This window comes from Aphelocoma coerulescens, chromosome 3, assembly GCF_041296385.1.
Source record: "Aphelocoma coerulescens isolate FSJ_1873_10779 chromosome 3, UR_Acoe_1.0, whole genome shotgun sequence".
Taxonomy (NCBI): Eukaryota; Metazoa; Chordata; class Aves; order Passeriformes; family Corvidae; genus Aphelocoma; species Aphelocoma coerulescens.
In genome coordinates, this window is record NC_091016.1 from 95795799 (window position 1) to 95823623 (window position 27825).

Below are 27825 nucleotides of genomic sequence, written 5' to 3' on the forward strand. Positions count from 1 at the left end.
GCTACAATTGTTTAAAATTCTATCTGCCTTTTAGTGGGGAGGTTTCTGTTTATACCGGGTTAGTGTTAGTGTTGAATGAAGATTTTTCCGTAGGAGGAATAAACTAGTTTCTTTTCAGGGCTTGTCTCCTAAGGCAACCGAAAGCTGATCTGTTCTTGACAGCAGTTGACAAATAGTACTGCTTTCACAGAACATAGTATTTTTTAGACACACATGCTTTCATGGTTTTGGCAGGGTATTGCTATTGTTATTTATACTCTAAAAGATATTCTGCAGATGGTTAAAGCTGCGTCAAGTGTTTGCACAAGCTGACGGACTGCTACATCTCTTCTGCCAAAGGCTGCACCTCTAGCTTTATTTCTGTCACATGACAGCCAGAATAATAGCCTATTCTGTAGCTGTGACTATTAACCATGTTCATCAGGCCCACACAGACAGCAGTATCAGTTATCTATATTTTTCTTAGACTACAATGAGTAGTTTATTAAGGTCATAGAAATGCATGCTTTAGAGCAGGAAACTGGCGTTTCAATAAAGCTCTCACAAACCCTGGTACAGTTTAAAGACATGGTACATTCAACTCCTGATGGATATTTATTTGAGGTGGAGACTTGATCTGTGTTCAAAATAAACACACCCTTCTCAGTCAGACTTCACTAAGGTCAGTTCAAAATATAATTAGAAAAGTAGGAAATTTCTGCGTTTTGCCCAAAACTTAGTAAACAGAGATTTAAGGCAGGAAGTTTTCCCTCCTTTTGAGAGGATCAAAATCAACAGCTCCCACTTTCCTGGCAACTTTCCATACAAACAGCCCACATTGGTTTTATGGGTACCATCTATAGAAATATTTATATTTCTCTTCTAGCTGAACCACTGTGCAGCAAGGTGCAAAAAATCAATGGGTCTAGAATAAATAGGTGGGACAATATTCTGCAGCCTACTGAATGGGAAGAATTTTCTTTACAAAGGTCATCCTAGGAAATCTGAACTGTATTTACTGTCCAGCTACCAACAACAGAAGGAGTTTAACTTACTGCTAGCCTTCAATAAGTACGTAAAACTGAAAAGGGCACATGGATAAAGCCTTTTTCTTTATCTGTGCACAATATGTACTGGCCTTACTATACCAAGATCAGTGATATGCTCCCTGCAGACATCTAAGACAACTCCGTCACCTACTTTTCATCTACTGTCACAGAAACTACCAGCAGCTGTTGCAAATTAGTTGCTCTTCTAGGCCAGCTTCTTTGGCTTCTTAAACTAAAATTTAACAATACATATAGATGATGAATGAGCATACTGTATAAAGTAGCATCATAAAGCTGCTGATTGGGTTAGCTAAATTAGCACATCCTTCTGTACAATTTACCATTCTTGAACTTTTGTGCAGATCCTTTATTACAGCCTTAATACCCTTGACTTCCATGTCACGTTATGTCATGCCAGGTCTTCTTCAAAGTATTTTTTACTTATGCTCATATGAGATAGACTGTGGCACAAAAGAAATGATTTATGGAGAAAATGGCACAGAGTACTAGATGTTAACACTGCATTTTGTTGGAGTTATTCCAAACCTACACTGAAGTAGCTTTAGTCTGGTTTCATGAATTCATTGGCCATTAGCAATTGCAGCCCCCTAGGCTTCTTCCCAAAGTTTATCTTTCAGTGTAGCTTCATCCAAAAGTAATCATACTGTTCTTTTCCAACCCAAAAAGTCATCTGTATGGATCTGCAGCACCTTTTAGTCACTAAAAGATGCCTATTCTTCTGAAATACATTGGTTGCTGAAGAATAGCCACATACCAGTCTGAAGAAACAGAATCTGCAGGGTTATAAACCCAGTAAACAGAGGCATTTTTGGTCTAAACAGTTCCCTGACTTGTTTATTTTACTAGGAATCACACAAACAGTTGCAATAGCAGTGCGCAGGGACACTGGGAATAGGAAGCAACTGGAAGGGAGGAGATTGGAAGGAAGACCATTTTTATAATTGACAGTATTACATTAATAAACATCAACTACTGCTAGAAAGTGAAGAAAAAAAAAAGTGCTTTGGAGACTTAAAGATGTCTATTGCTGACTTTTCAGTAGTAACATCCACATCTGTCTTTGTGGGCTGTAGAAAGATTCCCCTGCTCACATGCACACACTGAGTGCTATTTTTAGTATATTCATGAACACAGTTCTGTCATCTCCTCTTCTACAGTGACCAATGTGTGTAATGTGTAACCATTTTTTGTTTCTTCTTTCATCAAATTGTTCATGAATTCTAATAATTTTCCTCACTGTAAACAACTCTCACTCAAAATTGCAAAAGCCCATATAAAAAGCCCATTGACTTAAACTTGTTTAAGAAAAAGAGGATAGACTTAGATGATATAAAAGAAAGAAATTGTTTGCTATGAGGGTAGTAAAGGACTCGAACTGCCCAGAGAAGTTGTGGGGGCCCAATCCCTGCAAGTGTTCAAGGCCAGTTTGAATGTGGCTTTGAGAAACCTGGTCTAGTAGAAGGTGTCCCATGGCAGGAGGATTGGAACTAAATGAGCTTTAAGGTCCCTTCCAAATCAAACCATTCCATGATTTTGTGATTTCATCTATAAATTTACATCCTCGCCTTCATGCCTATTTTATAAATAGAATTTTTAAAGAGGTCTCAAAGTATGAGACTAAACTATAGGAACAACAAGGCTCCATAAGCATGTATGCAATTTATGCCAAATGTTATTTTTAAATATTGCAGCATCAATACTGTTTATTAGATTATCCTATTGTTCCTTCTCCTTAAATACCTGTCAGTACAGTCTTTTTCGTAAAGTGTAATCCTCTACAACAGGTCTCAGTTGCTAAATGTGCATCATTTGTTACAGATAAAAATTGTTACATTAATTTTAAATTAATTACCATTTATTAGCTACCAGTCAAAAGGCTTACAGCCTTGTTTCTAAACTAGCAAGTGCTTTCTCTAGGCATCTATAGCTGTAATGACGTCCAGTCATCCATTTCTGGATGTGTCTTCACAGAAATCTCCAAAGTGGCATGGAAGCCACCGTTACTGGAAGGAGTACATGCAAAAGACTCGGCATTCTGCTCACACTATTAAACCTCATATCTCAGCGCAGTGCCCCCTAAGGAAGCTGCAATGCTTCTGATACCCCAAATAGCTCATCAGAACAGGCATGGGTGTTTCTGCAGAGCACCACATGTGCTTTCTTTTCCAGAGCTCCACATCTGAGCCTATGTCATGGGTTAGCATAACTTTGGAAGTGATTTTCCTGCAAAGAGGTGCTTACAGCTTCCTCTATGACCTAACAGAACATATCAACTGACTAGTTTGAATATTGAAAATTTTTCAAGCCACTTAAAAAAGTTTGACATGCCTCTGTGGTCCACATTTAAGAATGGACAAACCCTGGGAAAGTTCTCTCTTGCTTCCAGCCTTGGGACAGGTAACTGGGCTGGGCCCGGGCCAGGCCGGGACACAGCCATCCTGGAGCCGTGTGGCCCTGTTCCACCTGCAACCCCCCACATCCCTGCTATGTGCAGACGGCGCAGCCCAGTTCCCACCCCCCTCTCCAGTGCGGCCAAGATTCGGCTGAAGCTGCTCCACTGTCCGGCAAAGATCATGGGACCAACAGCGATAAGCGAATTCCAGCTGCAAGGCCCGGGTGAGATTAACCCTTTTAGTGCTGTAAGTTTCCTCCAGAACAGATGAAGCCGGCAGACATTAGATAAAGAAAGAAGAGCTGATATCCTAAGGGAGGAGAAAGGGGAGATGCTTAGAAGCTGAAATTCTGTTGTAAAGCTATGATGGTGATGGACTATGATATTTCACAGTACCCGTTGTAATTTCATGGAAGCATGGGGGGTGGAGTGTTCAAACTGCACTTGCGAGCAAAAGTACCTGTGCTGAAACAAGCAAATGCTGAAGCAGCTGTATTTGATGAGAAGTTTGAACAGGGAGAGATGGAAGGGATGAGGACTCTTGCTTCAATTGGAAGGAGAAGACCTCTGTTCCTACAGATGCTCCCAGAGATAGTCCTAAAGATGAAGACGATGAGGACCCTTTTTGCTCCCAGGGAAGGGGGAGGGCCTCTACTCCTAGAGATGAAGATACTCCCAGAGATGGGTGAAGAGAACCCTTGTTTTTGAACAGCTCAACCTTAAAATGGTACCCCAGTAGCTCAAGATTGGACCCCCGAAAGCAGTTGTGGGAAAAGCTGTAAGTGGGAGGAAGGGACTCTCACATGTGAGCAGAGAACCAACCTGGGCGGCTGTCTCGTGATACTGAAGCCATGAGAGAATTTCTTGTGGAGATGTCTCCATAGCATGAGCAAGAGAGACTCCTCTCCTCTCCCTAAATGAACTGAAGAAGGTTATTATGGAAGTGGTAAACAGATTGAAAATCTCAAGGGTTGTCTTTTTACATTGTCAGTGGGAGAAGGGAGAAAGGTGGAGGGAGGAGAAGTGTTCTGAAGGTGTGGTCTGATTTTTTTTTCTTCTTTTAGGTCTGTTAATAAACTTCTTTATATTCTTTTGAGTTTTGTGCCTGCTTTGCTTTCTCCTAGTTCTTATCTCACAGAAGGTAAATGAGTAAGTGGTGAATATTTTGGACCAAACCTCTACAGCCTACCATGCAAGAAGCTTCCTACATTGTGGGAGCAATTGGACTTTGGAGAGATTTGTGGACCAAAGTAAATTACAGAATCAAAGAATATTTTGAGTTGGAAAGGACCTACAAAGATCATCAGAGTTCTGAACTCTGTCAGGCTCAAGAAGTGTTTGGACAATTGTACTCAGTATGTGCAAATGCCCATTTTCAGAGCTTAAGATAAGGATACCTTTCTAATGCCAAAAGCCCTCCACACCTCTCAAATATTACATTTATAATCCAAGGCAGAAAGAGGTTGAGAGTCCACACCAGCATTTATGTATTGCAAAAATCTGTTTTCCACTAATATTATTCTCAGCAAGACTTGGAGCGTTTATACTCAAACCTCAAAGAAAACCATTTTGAAGTACACAACGATCTGGTGAAGATACCAAATTAAAAAGGATAAAACAGATGCGGATGAACTGTGACAAACTCACTACAGGCATTATAAGATGAAATGACATGGCAAAAGGACAAATGAAGTTCAGTGTAGATATACACCAAATGATGAAGATTGTAAAATCCTTATATTCCCTATATATCCTTAGCACCTGTGAAGACAAACACAACTTCCTAAATGCAATGACTGGTAACAGCCGGTTCAAAAGGATCAAGGATAAGATCTTGAGGCCACATTCAAAGCTAAAGAGAGGATAGAAAAGTCTCTGTGGGGAGACAAGAAGGCACAGAGAATAAACCAAAGAATTTCACAGTGATATTACATAGACTGAAGTTCTTGTCGCTTCCATCTTTAAACACTGGAACACAACTCAGTAATATGCAGAACCAACTAGTAAGGATGATCCAATATAGAACATTTTTCATAGCAGGATATACTAAGTAAGCTGGTATTCTTCAATTTGAAAGAGAGAGCTCAGGAAGCTTATTGATTCTCGATTGATACTGAAAAGGAGAACAGGAACCTTCTGAAGGAAGTAGGGGACACCAAATCAAATTAAGAGGAAGAAGGTTCCAAATAAATGAAAGGAAGAATTTCTTCAAACACAAAGATAAATGGTGTAATTCCTCACCACAGGATATTGCAGATGCTCAAAGTTTACATGAATCCAGGAGAAAACTGTACTTTCCAGTGGGAGAAAAGTCCATTGGAGACTTCTAAATTCACTGAAAATACATCTGTTGAGATGCAGTCTCAAATAATTGAAGGCTGGAAGAGTATTATACGTGCTTACTTTGTCCTTACGCTTTTCTCCAGGGCACCACTTCTGGCTATCATTATAAGCAGGATGCTGAGCCTGATGAACCTTTAATCTAACCAAATGGGTATGTGTAAGTAAATTAAACAGTGATAGGACCTGGAACTTGGTCATCTATATAATTTAATTGATAGACCCCAGCTGTGAAGGTTTTTTGCAGACATTTCAATGAGTCCAATTAGCATTTCCTCATATAATTCCCAGGCACACTTCAAAAGTTAACAGAGGCTAGGGACTATTCTCAACAGACACTATTGATTAAGCCTGTTTCAAAGGGCAAGAGCTTTAAGCAGTAGGAAGATGGCCAGATCAAGCCAAATACCACAGAACTACTTGATAAGCCCTGGTAAAGTTTAGCTTACTAAGATGCCAACGTGACAGCATTTATTTCAGGGGGAGACTTCCTGTAGAATTTCTAAGCTCCTTTTTCCCCAGACTATCTCTGATTATAGATGATCCACTTGGTAACAAAAAGAAATCTCAAATAAAAACTTGCAACATTTAACCTTGTATGACTTCATGAAAAAAGGATCTAAAATGCTACCCAAAAGAAGGTGCAAAGAGGTAACTAAATCGTTACAAGATGAGGAAAACTCGTACACTTCCCTATATAGCATTAGGAAACAAGTATGAAAAACCCCTATTCACATTTATATCCAGCTGGTAAAGCACTCAGTCTTGACTGCATGAAATAGGATTTCAAGGATTTCAAAAATTCTTCTCCCTGTCCCCATGAAGTATCTGCATTGATGGTTAGCACAGGTAAGAGCCAAATTTTCAGCACAGTGGCACTGACTCCACCCACATCCAAACAAACTAGGGAATAGGACCCTAAGTCTATCATGCAAATCGCACATTCTTCCATTACGCCAAAAACATTAAGACCGACAGGTTGTGTCCATGGTTACTCCAAGATTTGCAATTTATGGAGTTTCTCTTCTAATCTTTTGCTCAGACTGAAGCATTTCTAGCAGAATCTACAGCTCATAAATAATAGCACTCTACTAGTACACAGGGTTACTAACTGCTTCTCTTTATTGTGATTTTCTAGTATTTTTAATTATAGACCTTTGAGGTTCGTGAGTGTCTTCTATTTATTCGCAATAGCTTCTATTTTTCAAGTAAATTGGAAGCTTCCCCAGTACTCGAGTGTCTGGTTTTACCACTGAATTTTATGATACAGACATTAAAACATTAGAACCAGTAAATAATGACTAACTTCAAACCAGCATGTTAGACTTGGAAAGGTGATTCTTTCTTCATTTACTTATGCTTATTTAAGACAAGCATATTGAAGAGTGAAACAAAAGACCATACCTGGAGACACCCTGGAAGTTTATAGCCTTGTGTGTTCTGAATGGACAGAAGATAGACAGAGGAGTATTTTATTAGGTGTGATAGGATGAAGTAGAAAATGTTGAACCTCCAGGAAATCTTCTTGACACTAAGATCTATTAGGAATTGTCTTCTAAAGGAAATAGATGAAGCCCTGTTTCCTGGGATAATTCAAATTGTACTTCAGAAAATAGTAAATATATACAAAGAACATCCTGCGTTTAGAAGAAAATTAAGCAGATGAAATTTTTTCTACATTTAGGCTGGACAAGCCCCAGACTCCTCCTCTCTTCTCAAATTTAAACACAGGTAAAAACACAATTAAGACATGCAATATGTAAAGTAAAAAGGATGAAACTCTGGAAATAATAAATGACTATCATTGTGGGCTTATTTTCAAAGTTTCCCTTATTCAAACACATGTAACTTTTAAACTAATATCATTTTACGGAGAAGTATTAATCACAGAATTATAGTAAAATAATAACTTTACCAACAATCAAATGTTTACAAGTGCATATCACAGCACATAAACTGCTACATAGTTCAGGTCCAATGACATCCAGTTTCAAAATCCTCTATTTCAAGTGTGAGATGAAAGGGAATATGCTTTATGAAGGAAAGCAGCCAGTCCAGCCAAACTGCAATTGAAGAGTCCCTGTCCAGCACAGCAGTCCTCCTACTGTCACAACTCCTGAGTCTTCTGAGATATCAACTAGTCCTGTGATTTCATAATGTAACAGCACACCTTGCCTCTCTGACTTAAAACACAAACAGGGATTTTATACCAGCATTTTGAAACAGTTAAGCAAGGCAAGGAATTTAGGATTCCCAGCTTCATGAAATGACTGTTATCTATTAGTGACAAACAAGTCATGTTTGATCAGCTATAATTAACATGTAAACGTGTTGGCTTTTCTTTCACCCCATTTCAAATAAAATTTAGATTTGTTCCACACATACTGCCAAATGTTAATTAAACCTATATGGTGTTCATGTTCCCTTTGTCCCAGAAAATTGAATTCTCAGTGTTCAAGCTCATATACAAAAAGAATCATATTTGTAACGTGTACTAAAGAAAATACATATTCTAGCCAAAATGGTAGACAAGATGATAGAAAAAATGGGGGACCTGGTTAAAGAGTACTAACTGGAGTGACCAAAGGAAGCAGTAACAAGGAGGAAAGAATTAATTACAGATTTAACAAAAGAAAAAGGCATCTTAAAAGTTATTTGTTTAATTTGGGTATTTAAGCTGGACATTAGACACAAGTTCTTCTCAGAAGGAGTGACTGGGCATTGGAATGGACTGTCCACGGAGGTGGTGGAGCCACTGTCCCTGGAAGTACTGAAAAAAAGACTGGATGTGGTACTTACTTCTATGGTCTAGTTGATAAGCTAGTGTTAGGTCATAGTTTGGAGTTGAAGATCTCAAAGTACTTTTCCAACCTAGTTAATTCCATGATTCTGTGATCAGCTAACAGGCATTGGGCCTGTTCCAACTCTGAAATGATGCACATACTTCTAGTATCAAAATAAGTAAGAATAAGTTAGATTTCAACCTCTGCTGGTTTCAAGATAGGTCTGAGATCTTGAAGCCTACAGAGGTTGAAATCCAGACCCAAAACTCTTAATCAGGCCAGGTTGCTCAGGGCTCCTCTTGAAAACCTCAAGAAAAAGTTGCTGCTGCAAAACCACTTTGGGCAACTTGTTCCAGAGCTTTACAGTCCTATCACAGAAAACTATTAACTGGATATTAAAAACAAGCAAGTATATATGTTAAAAAAGAAGCTGTCTTGGTATTCCCCGTGCTCATCCAATTAGAAATAAGTGTAAGTGATACCTTGTGTAATTTTGATGCCATTAACAGGAAATGGCAAAGACATTTAAGATAATCTCCTATGTTTTCATGAAGCAAGTCTTTAGTTTATTCCCTTTTGTGTTACCAGGATAAAAAGTGCAGGCCACTGGAAGAGGAAATTACTTCTGTAATAAACAACAGTGTCAAAATTAAAACCCCTTTCCTAATGGCTGGCTACACATCTTCCTTGCTGCACTTCCAGCCCACTGCTCTGCATGCACTACAGACACACAAACACACCATTCCTCTCCTCCTTGCAGCAATGTTATGTATTTCAAGGCTGTTCACATATTTTTTTCAGCTGACTCTACACTGAGTCAATCATGCTGTCCTTCCTCAAGGGTTCTCTATTCCTTAGCACCAGTCATTCTCAGTGCTCACCTCTCAAAATCTGTAAAATTGAAGCCATATCAGTACCAAATAGTACTTTTTAATAGGGCTTTTTAATCAGTGTTGCAGACAATAGTTCACTTTGGAGTACCTTAGTATAAGTCTTTCAGTTGCAATTTTATTTACCTGTATTCAGCTTGTGATCTAAATAATCCTCAGATTTTAATTTCTGTGTAGGTACTACTTGATTTGGGTTTATTGCAGCTCATATTTATTCTCCCCTGCAAGTAGTTCTTTGCACTCATTTTTTCTATGTTTGATCCCATTTGGTTTTTTTCAGGCAACATCTCTGATTTACCAAGAACAATCTGGATTTTAGAGCTTTCTTCTAGTTATTATCAGTACCTTCTGACTTCCTATTATCATGAAATGTAATAGTCATATTTTCTATCCCATACTGTAAAATTAAAATTCTAAGCAGTATTAGAAGAAGAAAGATCCCCATGATATAGTCTGCCTTCTTGGCAGCAAACCAATTAAAACGTCTCTCAGCATATACTTTTTCAGTCAGGCTATAAAAGGGTAAACCAATGTTTTTGTTGCAGTTATAAGACTATCATGTAAGAGTGTCATTATCTATGTAACACAAAGAAAACAGAATACAAAGGAGAATTAAAAGAAATTCACAGTGAGAGCATATTTCCCTTGGAGGGAAAACTTGCAGCATAACACCTGCACACACAGTCTGTACTTCCCCTACCACTACTGGCTTCTGTAAGAGAGAACCAAGTTCAACACTAACCAAAACCAGAGGAAAGCAGATCAAGATTTTTGGATTCCTCAAGAAGAACCAAGTTTGTCTTGAGGAACTCTTAAACAGCCGAAAAGAATCTCCCTCAATAATTTACATTATAGATGCTTCCCATAACAGTAATATACAAATGATGACACACTGTCACCTCAGTAGTCTCTCCCTCTCTGATGTCCCCAAGGCTTGCTCTGCCAAAGCAGAACCTAATACAATAAACAACTATTGTCATTTGATGAAACTAGAGGTACAAGGCTGAGCTGGTTTCAAGAATTCAATCCTACAGAACGATAGGGTCACTGAACCAAAAGTACAGGATGGTTCATTTTCATGTACTTCTGTGGGGACTTTGGAATGGCAAATGTCCCACATTGAGGTAGCTGTGTCTCACCCTAGGTGATATGCAAAATTGAGTGTGAAAAAATTTTGTTCCTTAAAACTCAATATGAGCCAGAACTTTTGATAATAGGAAAATTTTCCATTTCAGTCTTTGTAATCATGTTTGTTACACACAAATTAGTATAATTATTTCATTTTGTGCTGCTATGTTAAAACGCAAATGTGTTGATAATTTTTTTATACTGGAGTTTAGTAGCTGAAACTCTAAATTGTTATCCTTAAACAATTGTTTGAATTAAAGCTGAACTGAACAACTGCTGAAGACCTACTTCCCATAACTTTAAAACACACACTTCCCACACAAACATCTGATGCTTCTGATGAGACTAGCCCAAATTATTTTTGCGTGATCACTGGTAAGCAAAGATCCTTCCAGTCTCATATTTCCTTTAATTTGAAGGGCAGTTGAATGCAGCATTATTAGTTACACTGGAAGTATTTTTAAATGGGACCTTTTAATGATCATCTGAATTTATGCGACAAAAAAGAAAAAAAACGGTCTAAGCATGCTGGTTTAGCTTCCACATAAGAAAAATGTGACTACCAGTGGTTGGGTCATTTTATCTCTGCTTTAAAATAAGGGAAATCAAGCAAAGAGAGTGGCAGCAACAGCTGGAACCATGTGCCTATGCTCAAACACGATTTATTCATAAAACTCGAGGAGAGCACAGCACAGCTGCAGAGCAATAATGGGGAAGGGAAAAAAAAAGAAAAAAAATCCACAAGCCCTTCAGAACTGATGAATAATGATACTACAGAGGAAATAAGATCTGTCAGTGGAGTTAGAGACACTCAAGCTTAACAAGTGGTTTTTTTAGAGGCTGAATCCTCACATTATAAATGTTAGTTGCTATGGATGCTGGTTTTTATTTCTGATACCCCTTCCTTCTTGGCTACTGGGATACTTCCTCCTAAAAACCCCTCTAAATTTTAAATCTGCTTCAATTCTGTTAATCCATAGCATTCTTTCTTTATAATATGAACTCTGGAAAGCTGTCTGACACTTCTGAAGAGGTATGGTGGGTGAGTGAATATATCCATGTCCAAAGCAGCGATATGGGATACACATCATAAGGTCACCCCAAGACAGCAGCCTAACTCACAAATGTATCACACTTTTTTAAATTCAGAAGATACCCCCTACTTACTATTTTCATCAGTCTGAATATTGCCAGAATAGCAGCTTCTGTCATTCTTCATCTTTATGATACATAAATTCAGCAGAAATTCTTTTCTGCACCCTTTTTAGACAGTGGGCTGAAGCACAGAGACACTACCTGCGTTTCAAGAAAAGGCTTCTTTCAGGTTGCCTGATCCAAACCAGCCCAAACTAGTGAGAAACCAGTAAAGAGGCTTGAACGTGGTTGATAACTGAATTTGCAACCATAAACTCTCACCACTCTTACTTTTTTGTCCTATTAGACAAGCTGGTATCTGGCTCTTCCTCCCACTTGTCCCTCAACACAGATTCACTTGCCTTTGATGACCTGTGAAGACTTACCTGTCAGAAGTAATACAAGATTGGGTTGCATCATCTAATGCCACCCAATGCTGGCATTCTATCAGCCAAGACAGCCTTCTGCAAGGCCAGTTTAGCTCCCATTTTAATACAAGCTATTGAACTGTTTCCTGACACTGCAGAGGTTCTGTTGGTTCCTCGTAAAACCTTTTCTTAGGGAAAAAAAATCTAAAAGAAGCCCTGATGGCACTCAGTAAACACACAAAGAACTTCCTTGTTCTTAAGCATTTACAGAGCAAAAATTTAAGAATTTTATTAATTAAAGGGTTAAGGCAGACACTCAGAACAAAGCTCTACTTGGCTGGCCATATATCATATTGTTAAACCAATAAATAACACAGACAGAATAATTTACCTCTTCACCGTCTTCACCTTTACTACCTGGAAAGCCACGTTCACCCTGGAACACAAAAGGATGAAATACAAATCTCAAACAAATATTGTTCAAGTAATTGTATTCTTTAAAATAATTTTACTGCACTGAACTTTTATTATGAGACAAAAATGAAATAATTTGGATGCTGATTTTCTCTCATTCAAAAAGGTGGGAATTGTCTAGAAAAAATGATATGGCTTTCCATAGTTTTGTCAATTAATAGGAGTAATTTATTTTTCCATTCATCCTATGGGATTTTCTCAGCTTTAAAAATGCTCAACTATTTATTGACTCTAGACCTGCTTATTGCAGTACTTCTATTCTTCTGCAGAACCAATTTTAATACATTTATTCACATTAGAACCTTCATTTTAAATTTTAAACATGACTAGTCAGCTGTGAAGGTCTCCAACTGGATCAATTGAAAAATATACAGATATGAATTATGAAAAAAACCCCTAATTTCTTTCACTTTGAAAACCATATCCAATTACCCAAGTATTAAAAACAAACCAAAACAAATAAGAAAGAAAGAGAAAACACAGAAGTGATGAGTTTTAAACTATTAACTCAAGCTCAGGTTATTTCAGCAGACTAAATTCTTTGTTTGATGGTATTTCAGTAAAAAGGCCTGTTATAATGCTCTTTCCAGCTCTAATTTCCTAATTTTGAGGTCAGAAAGGGATAATAATGTACAATCATATATGTTAACATCTTCATGAAATGCAGTTTGCAGTCTGTCTATATTATACACGAATAACACCTGCTCTAGGTTTTTATTAATGTATACTTGCATGTTTTGTGAGACATACAGAAGGCAGATGGGCAAAATTATATACAGACAGCACAAAAATGACCTAATTAAAAAAATCCAAACTTTTTCTTTCTCCCTCAAATCATCTAGCAGGAGATGATTTGCATGTCTTTTCCAGTCCCAAGAATTCAGTCTCATAGCCTCAGTACAACACACAGGAGTTTTTATACATCTGTAGACAAAAAGAGTGGAAAATATCCAAAGGGGAACTTACGGTGGTTTTTAAAATTCCTTTAAAAAAATTAGACAGAGCAATGTCTAAACCTTCTTTCACCCTTCAGAGAGTATAATTTCCTTAAATAGAAGTCTAAAGTTTAAGTAAAGTTAACTAGAACAGCTGGCTATAACTTGCAGAATTTCTAGCAGCATTTTATCAAATCTTTCAAGTAATGTATCAGGTACTGATCATGTACTACACATCTGGGAATTAAATTCAAAGCTTTGGAGGTGTGCAGATGTATAAATTATCAGATAGTTCTGGACTTTTCATCACCTACCTACAGTGGTTGCCTTTTGCTTTTTTCTTTTGGCAGGGGTGGCTCATACAATCAACAGCTCAATTTTGGAGGCAAGCCCAAGAACAAGCATGTAAAATGGTATCTAGTGAAATGAACTTCAACATGCCCTCTGTTGGGGTTTTAGGAGTTCTCCTAGGTTTTTTCTGTTAAAGGAATTTTCCCCCATACTGTTGCTAGGGGAACAAATGGCCAGGTGCTTAAGAAGAACAAAAGACCTGGCTGCTCTTTTTGTTTCATTGAGTGTGTGGTCAGTTGGTCTGGCATTGGGAGAGAGAGGGAAGCTGCTTGTTCTTCGGCCGTTTTTCTTTCTGCCGGAGCAGCCCCGGGATCCCAAGCCCGCCTTCCCTGCCCTGCTAGGAGCCGGGCTGTGGCCGCCCTGCCCCGCCGCTGCTCCGAGCCCTCACTGCGTTGTAGCCGTGCTCGCCCTGCCTGCCCCGACCTCCGGGGGGGTTCTCCGTTTGGATACATCTCGTCTGCCACCCGGGATTTGTGCTTGTCCCTGCCGTTCCAGCCTGCTGTTCCTGAGGGTCCAGCCGGACACCGGGATCGGCTGCCCAGGGGTTTGTGAAGCCTTTGTCCCATCCCTTCCCAGGATCCCAGGGCACCGGTGCCGCGTGCTCCCCGAGCTCGCTCCGGAGCGCCCCCTGCAGCCGCGGGGGAACCATCGCACCTGCCCTGCTCACCGGGAGCCGCCAGCGCCCCTGCCGGCTGCGAGCGGAACTGCACCCGAGGGGAAAGGGCCTGACAGCCGAGAAGGCCGGGACTGGGTTTGGGATTGTTCGCTGTTACTGCCATAGTTATTGCTGTTTGTTTGTTATACACATATAGATATAGAATAGTAAAGAACTGTTATTCCTATTTCCTACATCTTTGCCTAAAAAGCCCCTTGATTTCAAAATTATAACAACTTGGAGAGAAGGGGGTTGCATCTGCCATTCCAAGGGAGGCTTCTGCCTTCCTTAGCAGACACCTGTCTTTCAAACCAAGACACCCTCACCTAAAAATGAGAGGCTAATTCCTGAGAGAATTTACAAACATATATGATTTCTGTTTGGTTCATCTAGTTTCCCTTTTTTGCGAAAGGTCAGATCAGATATTCTTTTGAAGCCCCTTCCAACCCGGGCTGTTCTATGATTCCCATTCTTCCCCAACTGCTGGACACACAACACAGCTAACACTTATTTTTAAAAAATCATGGAAGTGTTTTCTACATTTAGCTTTCCCATTTGTGTATTTACTCAATCCTAAACTCATTATATGAAAATTATTCTGAGATAGAGTCAACATTTCTCTGATAGTAACTTGTTTGTGTTCATTGCCTCTCATCCTTTCATTGTACACCTCTGACAACTGTCTGACTCTGACTTTTCCACACCCACCCAGTACTTACAGACAGCAATGAGTCTGCACACCACCCCTTCCTTTCCAAATCATCTCACCTTAAGGTTGAACAAGCCCAGCTCCCTCAGCCTCCCCTCTGACATCATGGGCTCCAAGCCCTGGCCATCTTGGTGGGTCTCTGCTGGACTCACCCCAGTGAGCTGCTCTTTATCCTCTCCAGGGAGCTCCAAAGCGGATGCAGAACTCCAGATGCAGTCTCACAAGCACTCACCAATCACTCCTCCTGACCTGCTGGATATGCATCTGCTGAGGCAGCCCAAGATGCCTTTGGCCTTATTCAAAACAAGGACATCCAGCAGGACTCCCAACTCCTTTTCTGCAGAGCTGCTTTCTAGAAATTTGGCACCTGGCCTGTACTGTGGCAGGAGGCTATTACTTCTCAGAGGCAGGCCCTCACATTTGCCTTTGCTTAACTTTAAGAGTTCTGTGGTAGCTCATTTCTCCAGCATGTTGAGAATATCCCTCCTGCCCTCCCTTCCAGTGCACTGACTACTTCCCTGTATTTGATAACATCCATGAACTTGCTAAGAACCCCATCATCCATGTTATTAATAAGGACATTAAATAATATTTGCCCCAGCATTGCCTCATGGAGTACAACACTTGTTATTAGGCAGCAGTCAGACTGCATAGCATCATTCCATCTCTGACCCTAATCTTCTACCCACTCTGCTGTCCATTTATCCAGTCAGAATCTCACAGATTCTAGTATAATTATATGTCTGAAAACTGTGCCAAAAGCCTGGCGGAAAACAAGGTATGCAACATCCACTGCTATCCCCCAATCCACACTGACAGTCATTTTACCAGAGTAGGCAATCAGGTTGGTCAGTGTGATTTGTCCTTGGTAAATCCACCCTGGCTGATCTCAGTGACCTTCTAGTCCTTCCTGTGTTCAGACATTCCTTCCAGGATTTGCTACATAATTTTCCCAGAGACAGAAGTATGGGTGACTGGCCTGCAGTGCAATGGATCCTTCTTGAAGATGGATGTGATGTTTGCTTGTTTGCAGTCATCAGTGACCTTTCCCAGTCATCATAATTTTTTGATAATGACAGAGGGCAACCCTGCAGTGACATCAGCCAGCTGCCCTGGCACCCCTGGATGCATAATGTTTGGTATCTTGCAAGCATTCAAGTAGCTTAAGTGCTCCTTAACACTCTCTTCTGCTTCAGTGGTCAACAGTTCATTATCACACTCTCTGCTAGCATGTTTAAGTAACCTGGGAGGCCTGAGGGCAAAACTTATTACGGAAAAACAAGGTGAAAAAAATATTGCGTACTCTCAGCCTTTTCCATATCCCCCACCCCATTAAGCAGCAGGTCAACATTTTCTTCAGCTTTATTTTTGCCATGGATGAACTTAACAGAAGTCCTTCATGCTGCCCTTAAACTCTCTTATTAGTTTCAATTCCAGATAAGTTTCTGGTTTCCTAACTCCATCACCACATGCTCTGGCAGTGTTTCTATGTTCCTACTGGGTAGCTCAGCCCTGCTTCCACTGTTTACTTTCTTTTCTGTCTGAGGTCAGCCAGAAGCATCTTGTTCATCCATGCTGGCCTTCTGCCATACTCACTCAACTCCCTGCATAACAACATGGAGTGTTCCTGGGGTTTTAGGAAGCTGTCCTTGAAGATTAACCAGCTGGGCTCCTCAGGTTTGCAGGACAGTCTCAATCACTCCTTGGCTTGCTCTTTGCCAGACTCAACAAATTTTTCTCCTTGAAACTCTCCTCAGATGTCTTGTTTTCCAGACCCCTGAAAATAACTAATTCCCTGCTGGACCCTCTCTGGTTTCTTCCCATATCTTGTGGAAGTGAGGGTGGAGAAACCCCCCCAAACATGATGCAGCATACCAGGTGCAGCACCACCAAGCAAAGAAGTGAAAATATCTCCCCCTGATCTGCTAGGTGTAGTTTTAATTATATAGTCCAATATGTGGTTTACTTCATTCTGGTAGGAGAACACTGTTAGCTCATAATTCAGTCTCGTGTCTACCTCCCCATCATTTTCAGCAATGCTGCTGTTAAACAAGTCAGTTCTCTGCCTGTAACAATGTTAGTGATCAACTAATGCCTTGTGTTTCAGCAATAATCCGGATTTTTTTGCACATATTTGAATTTTTTTAAAAAAAATTCCAAATTGGAGAAAATATAGTCAACAAAACATAGGTAAAGAAGTTCAGGAAATTTCCACTTGACAGTATAGAAAATATAACAGTATTAGCCACTGGTAATTTCAAAGAATTCAAATGCTGCAGAAATAAAAAAAAGTGAAATTTGAAAAGTAACACATTAATGACTGACTTAAATTCTCCTTTCTGTGACAAAATTCTCATATTAAGTTAGGCAAAACATTTCACACAAGTTTTTCATGGACAGCCATTGACTGCTTGTCTTGCACGGCAAGATTGCTGATCTGATTTCGAGTGTTTTAAATATACCTGCAGTACAAGTCAGCGAAACCCTGGCTTTGAATGCAGAAATTGATAGACTGTGGTAATCTTGTTGCTGAACAAAATGCTGGCTACCTCATCTGCAGAAAATAAGTTTGTTCCTTCCTTCCTTCCACTTGTGCTATATTACAGGAAGTATCTGCCCTAAAGATACACAAATTGCCTCAAGGTCATGTTGCAGAACATTTTCTTGACATTTTAATAACAACAAAATAATGGGGATTTGTGTGGTCTCTTAATTTGTTGAAGCAGCAGAACTATTTCCCCTAAAATTTTCTAAAAGGAATTAGCTGGACAGACATTGAGATTTAATCCCAAATATTTGCCATTAAAAGCAGGTGCTATCAACAAAAAATTTGACTATGAAAAGAGGCAATTTTAACAAGTATTACCAGGAAGGTCTATAATACATATGTCTCTTTTTGCAAGTTCTGGCTTTCCTACAATACTCCACTTCTGGAAAGGACCAAAAGATTAAAACAGAAGAGTGAAAGTGCTGCTCCTCATCTCATTTTGCTGAGATCTCGAGACTCCCAAATTTCAAATTTTTGAATCTGCAGTCTTGTACTTGGGAAGATCTGTACAGTTTGAAGACTTAGACAACTGCTCTTAATGCAAAATAATACTGCTGGGCAGGTTTGTACCCCAGCACCACATGCCTTTTTCTCTTTTGAAAGTTCCTCTGTCACATTATACAACTCAGAAGCTGGATATGTAATTCAAGTACAATTTATGTAGATACTGTACAGCTGGCAAAAAGGATGTTAGGACTGCAAATTGTTAGAACGAAACTTTTGTTTGTTTGTTTGGAAATTTGTTTGGTGTCTCTTCTACCTTGGAGCCAGTAAGACCGGGTTTGCCAGGAGCACCTACTAAGCCAGCTTCCCCCTGAAACAAGGTGTACACGGCCATCATTTTATAGACCTAACTCATGACTGAGCTAAATTAAGAGAAAAAGGCATCTGGACATGTATTGCTTCTCATTCCTATTCTATGGAATAGCTGAGTTCATTTCTAGGGTTATTTGTGTCTGTTAACTTATATTTGGTAAATATACTTTTCCCTTTGCAAATAATAGGCCATTAACAATTACAGGTTATCTACTTCTGCAGCAGATACAGCTGTACTCTGCTTCAGACAACTGGACAACAAAAAAAGATTAGAGAATTTTGATCACGTGAAAAGCTTTCTCAAGCCTTGTTTCAGGCCCTATTCAGAAGAAGACACACCAGAGGACACTTGCATTCTACCCAAGTACCTAAAACCCCAACAAGTATACCACAGCTTACACTCTCTCCCCAATACCTATCAGGCACTTGGGCACACAGGGCTCTACACCTCAACCCTTAGGTCCAACAGGGAGCTGTACATACAAAGCTGACTGCTGTTTTCTAGGCTTGGCTCAAAGGGGCGTTTCAGATCTTTCCTTCATCTCCCAGTGCCCAACTTACTTAGCAGGAAGAAATGCAAATCTTGATCCTCTGCAACCAGGCAGGCTTGCCCTACTTCCCAAGTGAATGTTCTCTATACACTGATAATTTACTGCATCCTCTAACTCATGTTTTTAAAAAAGAGCAAAGTAAGTCATCTGTACAGTTGTCTGTAACCCTTGGCTACCAAATTACTTTCTCTTTGCACCGCCCATGAAAATTAAGGATCTGATTTGAGTTTGCAAATTCCACTCAGGGAACCAGATGCTTAAAAGTTACCTTCAGAAGCTGAGCATAAGTAAAACCAAACACCTTGTTAATCAAAAATGTTTTTAAAAGGTCACTATTCAAGCTGAATAGCACAGTAAACTTCCTCTACAATATTTGAATAAGGACTATTTGAACAACAGAAAAAAGTAAATCAAGAACTTTGAGTTGAGAGTTACAGACATTTAAATTCTGCATTTAATATACAGCTTTACAAGGAAAAGGTATAGCTAAAAGCCTAGTAGTATTTAATTTAGAATTAAAATGTAAAATTTTGCAGTAATTTCCTTTTCCTTCTTAGCAAAGTGTATTAAATAATTACAGACCTAGTGAGAACCTGTCTCTGCCACTCAAAGCTAAGAACCACCCTCCATGTACAGATTCATGAAATATGCCACTATGAGGTACATTACTTTTTGTCATAATTAAACTATAATTACTGAGATAAATTCTGGTAAAATTCGTCTATGCACATATGACTTCAAATAGGAGCTTAGAAGACTTATTAAAAGAACCTAAAATTAAATGCTTTCTCCATTCCATTCATGGATCTGATGTCCTTGACAGAAGTTGGCCCTAGTAACTTGCACACCACCCAACTGAGTTTTCTGTCCAAGCCAGAATTCAGCAACAAAAGAAAGTTTTGAAAGTTCACTTGTTTGATTCCAAGCCAAGCAGATACAAAAAGAACAGAGACAAAGGAAAAACTCCAGTCTATCTTAAAAAAAGAAAGAGCCAATAAAAGAACGATTATTCATCAGAATGATACAAATAATTAAGCAAATAAATACAAAGCCCTCATGACATAAAACAATTAAAATACATCTTAAAATAGCTTGCCAAAATGGCATTTTTGTAACTCCACTTACAGCACAGTTTCCAACATCTTCTTTCCAGCTCTCCCCTGTACAATACATGGTAGCATTCTGGGGAAAAATTCTAATTAATCATTACAAGTAATCCTTAGCCCTTCATTTTCTCTAGATTTATAGGATGAATTGTGAAAAATTCTTCACAGTCGGCTACCAGATAATAACATTTTATTTTCCCTGCTATATTGGATCACTGTAAACTAGAAAAACATCCCCAAAACACAGTCACAGTTTTTTTTGTAAAGACAAGTCTTTTGTCTTGCATTGTTTAATCAGTGTACTACAAATAATTATTTCTCCAACAAAACAATGCAAAAATACAATCCTACATCAATGCCATCAGTATTGATTCTTATTAAATATAAAATGATTGATGTTGTGATTTAGCTGTTTTGGAAATATGCAGTATATTTATAAACATGGTCCTTAATATATTTATAATTTACTGATTTTGCAGGTTGTAATTGCACTGCTACACCTTATAAAATTAGAGACTTGGTTTATACCTAAGAATTTTGAAGGTAGAATTAGATGCTTTGTATATATGTATTTAACAACCTTCTTAGAATGCATTTATGTCAGTTTTTATACCTTGACTTCCACTTTTAGCTATTTTCCCTCCCTAAATAAAGGACTTTCACACTAAAATAATTAAAAATAATAAAAGGAGAGGCTACCCTAACATACAAGTATATGAACTTTATCAGGAACATTGTTACCAGTACTGTCAAAAAATATGAATTAGGAATCATATTACCTAAAAACAGACACACGGAACAAAAAGGTAAAAAAAAAAAAAGAAAGAGGAGAAAAGAGATGAGACCAGACGAGACGAGACGAGATGAGAAGAGAGAAGAGAGAAGAGAGAAAAAAAAGAGAAAAGAGAAAAAAGAGAAAAGAGAAAAAAGAGAAAAGAGAAAAAAGAGAAAAGAGAAAAAAGAGAAAAGAGAAAAGAGAAAAGAGAAAAGAGAAAAGAGAAAAGAGAAAAGAGAGAAAAGAGAGAAAAGAGAAAAGAGAAAAGAAGAGCCAAAACCCCCAAGTGTTGAAAGAAACTTTTATCAATCACTTGGAATGTGCTTTGCTATTTCAACTATTTTAGGCACTAACAAGATTTATAATGGCAAACATGCTGGAACTTCATGAGATTCTCTTCAAGGCTGGGAAAGAGAAACAATTACTATGAAATACTTTAAGCATTTTCCAGACATGATTCTGCAAAATTAAAAAAACAAAAAACAAAGACACCAAGAAGCACTCAGACGCTTCTCCATTCTCAATATGAAAACCAAACATTTTTATTTTTAAATTTACTGGGGCACTGACTGTAGCTTGATTTAAAAAATAGGATTGATACTCTAGGGTTACTAGCAAGGAAACTCATCTTAGCAGAAGCAAAATCAGCACGGTCAAACACTATTTAAGTGTTTTGATAATTTATGGATATGTGCCTTCCATTAGTCTAAGTATGCCAGACCCTTGGAATAATCTAATAGCCTGGTGTTTTAAAATGAGGACAACTATTTTTAGCATTGCAGAAATGGAGCGGAATGTTCAACAACGTACAGTCAGTGGGGCTTGAGCAGCATCCTCCCCTGTGGAGCACGTACCCAGCCAGTGCAGAGCCACCAGCAGGGGCAGAGCTTTGCCTTGAACAGATAAAAATCCCACATCAATTACAGTCCATTATATGACACCTTTCTTAGCCTACTGGAATATTTCCTTGTTTCTTTAAACAGGCTCATGTTAATGGTTAGGATCACCTGATAGACTATTAGTTATATAAAAATATATTCAAAAGATATTTATTAAAACTTGCCCCATGAATTTCCTGGGTTAGTCATGTCAAGAAGTTTCTGTTGAACATCATGACATTTTGGCTTCACTACATCTAGCAAGCCTTTCATTCCCTCTTTAATGAAGCTACTGGAGCCACCAGCACTTCCTGAGTTCTTGCTCAGTGCTATCCTTCATGCAGACTAGATCCATGCGAGTAAGAATAAGATCCTCCCTTAAAATAACCTGGTGAAGAAGGGCTTGTTTCCTTTGCTCTGTCCTACTGCCACAGCAGCCCCAGTGGAGCAGATACACCATGGTTTGGCCAAGGGGGCCAGGACAGGTTAGAGGACTCATGTTAAGTAACTGCTTAAGAGAAAGGCAAATGGCAATAACCCTACTGATCTTATTTGCATATTATAACATGGACAGAGTTCAGGAGGCACCAATATTTCCTCTTTCCCATCCCTTTCCATTATCCATCTTTGGGACAAGACTGACTCACCTATCCGTTCAGGCAATTAGATGTTAATATACCCCAAATTAAATGACACTTGAAAATCTAGGTTTTGGTGCTTCGTATTCCAACTAAAGGATTAGCAGTCAGAGGCAGCTCAGAGCATCCAAGAACATGGCCACAGGGCTCCTTACTCCAGACTGAACTCTCTTTAGTTGACATTGTTTCCTTTTCTGCTACAAACATGTCTTTAAAAGCACACAACTCACACAATATCTATATTCAAACACATAAAGCATATCTATATTCAAATACATAAAACATTTCCTACATTAAGTACTAAGTCAAAAGTTTGTTCCTATATTTTCGTCCCACAAATTATTTCCACCCAACAGAAGAAGTCAGAGAAGTTGTTCTGAAAAACCAAAGATGAAGGGGTCACTCCATTCATTGTCATGCACAACTACAGGCAGGTATACTGCCTTTTTTTCCCCCTTTTTCTCGTTTCTTTGGTAATAAACTGACTGAAGTCTTTGGGATATATGTCAAGGGCTGGTTTCTGTGTCATCAAAAAAGTATCAGCAGAAGCAGAGCCTCTGCTGTCAATAGGTCTTGTTTCTTCATTTGGCAAATATAAGTGGTATTCACTGCCACTGCATGTCCTTGAAGAGGCGGCAACTTAAAAATGCAGTGCAGACATAAATTAAACATGGGCTTGATAACAATACAGTTCATTTGACCTCCAACATCATACACAGAACATAAAAAATGCAAAAATATCCACAAGAACATTTCCTGTAGAGTAGTGGGAATAAGCAAATCGGCTTCTGGATGAAAAAAGTTCTCAAAGATTTATAAGGTCTTATAGATGAACAGCTTAGAAAATTAAGTGTAGCCAGTTGGATATTTCCATTATCTGAAGCAACACATTAGAAAAAAATCTGAAGTGATCTTATACTCATGGACAACTGACAGTTTATTGCAACTATGTTTTTTCCCTTCCAGCAGATCTGTCAAAAGGAAAATTGCCTGACCTACACAACATCTATTAATTTGTTGCTAATCCAACCATAACATGGTGTTAAAGCAAATCTAAATCCTATTAAAGTTTCAACAGAACTGGAAATTAATCTAATTGGCCTTGCTCAAATAATATTTGAAATGCAATAATTCTAAATGTATGTTTAAAAGCATTATTCAATATGAACATATTGCTGAGGTCTTTAAAAAATAATGTAATATACTGTGCCTATTATACTCAATGTAATAGTTGAACCCCGAGGTTTATATTAGGAATGCAAACAGCATTGGTCAACCTCTTAGATCTCAGAGGCTACTCTTTATTAGAGAACCATCATCATCATCATCATCACCATCTATTTCCATAATCTGAAGATTCAGGAGGAAGATTCTCAGATGATACAAATGTAAGTTTACACTAAAAATATCTGTTCCACAGACCATTAAATATTAACTTCAATTTTTAACCACACAGATATGAAATGCAAAAAAGCAGTACAAAAAGAAAGTATTTAGGGTGAATCAGAAATAAATAGAACTGCATATAGACTGAAATTTCTAATCTAAGAACTAACTCATATCAGTACTTTTTCTGAAATGCCATATTGTTGGTGTGCTTGTAGCTGAAACCCATTTTCAATTACTGACAAATAAAGCACTTCAAGGTACAGTTTCCAGGTCTCCACTTACACATAGATTTTTAAGGCTTTCCCAAGAAACTTCTCACTTCCAAAATGGAGCTTTTTGACATTTACTGTGTTTTGGAGACAGATTAAGAGGATATAACAACCACATACCCTAGTACTCCAACTCACCTACACTAACCTGAGAATCTGGGATCAGCAGATCTACTGTCAGCACAGAAGCCTTAGAGCTGCTCCCTAAAGGTAAGTTTCCATTTCCATAAATTCTGAGCACTTCTGTGAGTAATGATGACATCTCAGCCTAGTAGGGTTGTAATTATCTCTTTCAGGCCTTTTTTTAACCTCTTTGAGGCTTATTGTCCTGCTCTGCATACCACAGCTGGGATGCCTGACAGAAAGCAGCTTGTCTGCTATCCGAGGGACATAGGCATTTGCGTGAGTTTTTAACCATCCTCTCCCTAAAGCCTAATGTTGGTTTAGAGAATCAAAGATACACTGACACCTGTTTCTCCAGCTGCATTCCTTTCTGATTCTTCTGTGGTTTAGCAGAAGTACTGCCAGTGTAGTGTATTCTACAGGGTGGTATTTCTTCTGGCGATTTGACAACACTGGCTTTGCAATCCTGTCACTGTAAAGAGTCACGCATTTTTATTAACAGATCCTGAAGCCTTACCTTTTCCCAACTCATAGACTTGATACCAGAAGACAAAAATTCTCAGACCAAAGTATGGAGAAATGGGGTGGGGAAGACAAACTAGCCACAGCCACTTTTACATTACACATCCTACCTGCTTAGGTTCCCATTAATCAAAGATGATTGGTAGTCATCCTGCTACTCTACTATTTTCATTGCTGCCTTTGCTAGCAGAGTTGCTGTCATGGCACTGACTAACAAATGCCTTCTACTCATGAAAAGAAAACCAATCCCCTTCCCCCCCCCAATTGCGATTAAGACATTCTCTCTCTAATTATGCAGCGTGCTATAATGCAGCTTACAATAAAGCTTCTGAAATACATTAAGGAATAGCATTGTACACATTGTACATAATTCACATCTGTTAAATAGTTTCCCACCGTTGCTCTTCCCGTGTGGCCTTGGGTGCACCTCTATCAATACTGTATGCTCCACCAGACAGGGAATTTCTTTTACTCCAGGTTTGTGCTACAGTGTCCGAGAAAGTCCCAAAATTTTGTCATGTTATGGGAAGACACACTAACACAGAGTATAATGGCCACAACCCAGAAGTCTGGCACTCTCCTTCCATACGTACTTTTTAAGTGAATTTTCATTCTGTGAAGTGGACAGCTAAATAATTATTTCTTGAGGCATTATTGTCAATAGCTACAAATAATACGCTGTGCATCTTCTATGTGTAAAGGTATAGGTTACAACTATTAAACAAAGTTAGTTATGAATTAATTTCTCCTGTTTAGTGTGTTTCAAAGTGGAATCATGTTATTTTCATGTCTATGGGTCAATCAGAAGAACTGTCATTCACAATAGGAAGGAAGCATAGTAAAAGCGGTGTTAATTCTGAAGAAAAAGCATCAGATGACTAGCTTCTCAGTATCTGGGGAAAAAAAAAAATCTGTCTTGTGTGAGGTACTTGTTAAACACAAATCAAACACCTGTCACCCAGCTGGGCCACGTGTGTCACTGCTGAGCCATCTGCAGGAACACATCCCGCGCCAGTTGCTTTACTTAGCGTGGCCTGGGAACAAGAATCCATTAGACAGAAAGTCAACAGTGGAATTAGCAGCACTTTTTCTTTTAGTGCCCTTCCACTTACTTGTTTGACTTCTTGTGTTTCTATTTTTGAGAACCTCATGCCAGAGCAACAGTGCTGACTGCTGATTAGACAAGACTTGGCCCAGCCTCAGAGTGTCACATTGATTTAATCAGTTCAGACTTGAAACATGCGGGATGGATCTTAGGTGTTTATAAATATGGGCTAGCAGTGGGAACGAAAAAAAGAAAAATGTATTCTGCTTTGTAACACCTATGAATGATTTTACTATACTAATAAAATGGCAGTTTTTATTTCCAACAATTTGGTATCTATGAATTTAAAAAAAAGCAACTGACATTGAATTTGGAATATAAACCTATGTTATAATTTTAGTGGGTTTGGGGGCAAGAAATATATTCAATGACATTAAAAATGCACACATGAGCTGCATTTATTTAAATTTTAATAATATAACTCACCCACTAAAAAGAGGGAAAAGGAGAGTTAAAAGACCACAAGTCACAGCAGCCAACAGTATGATCTATAATCTCTGTATAATTTGTACTATGTATAAATGTTCTACTGTATGAAACAAAGAATTTTTTTAAAAAATCTAATGTGCTACTCATAATAGGAGTTATTATCCAGGGAGAAAATACTCATATATAATTTAAATGAAGCAGAATAACACAAGTTATCCATAATAATCCTAATATAGATCAATGATTCATCAGATCAAAAAATCTAGTATTCTGTGAAGTTTAATACCTAGTGCATTACAAGAAGACAAACAAAACTAAGCAGAATGTGTCAGACAAGATGTACAATGCGGCAGTACAGTGAGAAAGTTCCTTCCTCCCCAATTAGTCCATTTCCTGCAACACACTGCTGCCAACTTTTACAGTGCAATAATGGGTACTTTTCTTAAAGCACTGCATTCTGATGAGATGTGGGAAGTTCAGAATATCAGTTTAAAAACATAGTCTCTAGCTGTCATAAATGAAGGGGAAAAAATAATCACGACTAAAATCTATGTGCCACAGAAATCTTTCAGAAACAATCCAATAAATACAATTTATGAACAATTGAAGAAGAATCCTCAAGCCTCCCCCTGCCCTTTCAAGCTCTGTAGGTCCTGACTGAAGCTTTTGAAACACAGTTAAGAATCCCAGAGCCAGGCAGACTCACAGCTAGAGTATTCATGACTCTCTGATTAAGGAACAAAGAGCTGCATTTAATGACTGCATTATTTAACAACCGCATTATGTTTTACTTCCACATTACATAACAGGCTAACAAAGGCCTGCCCTGCATGGCAGGATGCCATCTCTGCTTCGCTCCCAGCATCCCAGACCCTGGAAAATGAATGGTGACCTTTGGTTGCTTTGGCCACACCTCACCTCACATCACATCACATCGGCGGCTGCTGCGCTCCAGGCCCATGACCTGCCACGTTCTGCTGCTTATTGCAGTGCCAGTGCAAATACCAGAGAGTACATATACCTCCCACTCTTATCTCACCAGTGTCATTTGCCTGCAGGAGCCCACGGCTTTGATGCCAAGCAATACAAGAAGTAATGTCTGGCTCCAAAATCACATTTGTACTTTTGTTCTACAGAGGCATACTAATCTGATTTTGAGAGAACCCATGAGAGCACAGAAGACAATGCCATAACTTTCCTCAGATGGGACTGAAGCGTATTTCCTTTCCCTCAAAAAGCAGTGATTCTTTAATTGAAAAATGAAGTCTCTGCTCACCAACACCTACAGCAGTCACCAGCATCATTGCTTCCAGAATGGAAATAACACCCAAGCACAGTCACTGCATGCCTGGTAATTTGATTCCACCGAGCTTTCTATCGAGAACTGAACTGAACTGCTGTCGTTTAGCTTTAGGAAAAACCAGGGAGCTCAGCATTTCCTGGAGTTGTGAACTGAAAAAATCACCTA

The 27825-nt window shown here is 38.8% G+C and overlaps 1 protein-coding gene across 1 annotated transcript in view; it reads right to left on the reverse strand.

The window, feature by feature from the left end:
* COL19A1 (collagen type XIX alpha 1 chain) overlaps positions 1–27825 on the reverse strand; it is a 185008-nt gene that overhangs the window by 105526 nt on the left and 51657 nt on the right. The window contains exon 11 of the mRNA XM_069011349.1: positions 12476–12520. Within this exon, the coding sequence (XP_068867450.1) occupies positions 12476–12520 (45 nt within the window). The remainder of the gene's footprint in view (positions 1–12475; positions 12521–27825) is intronic.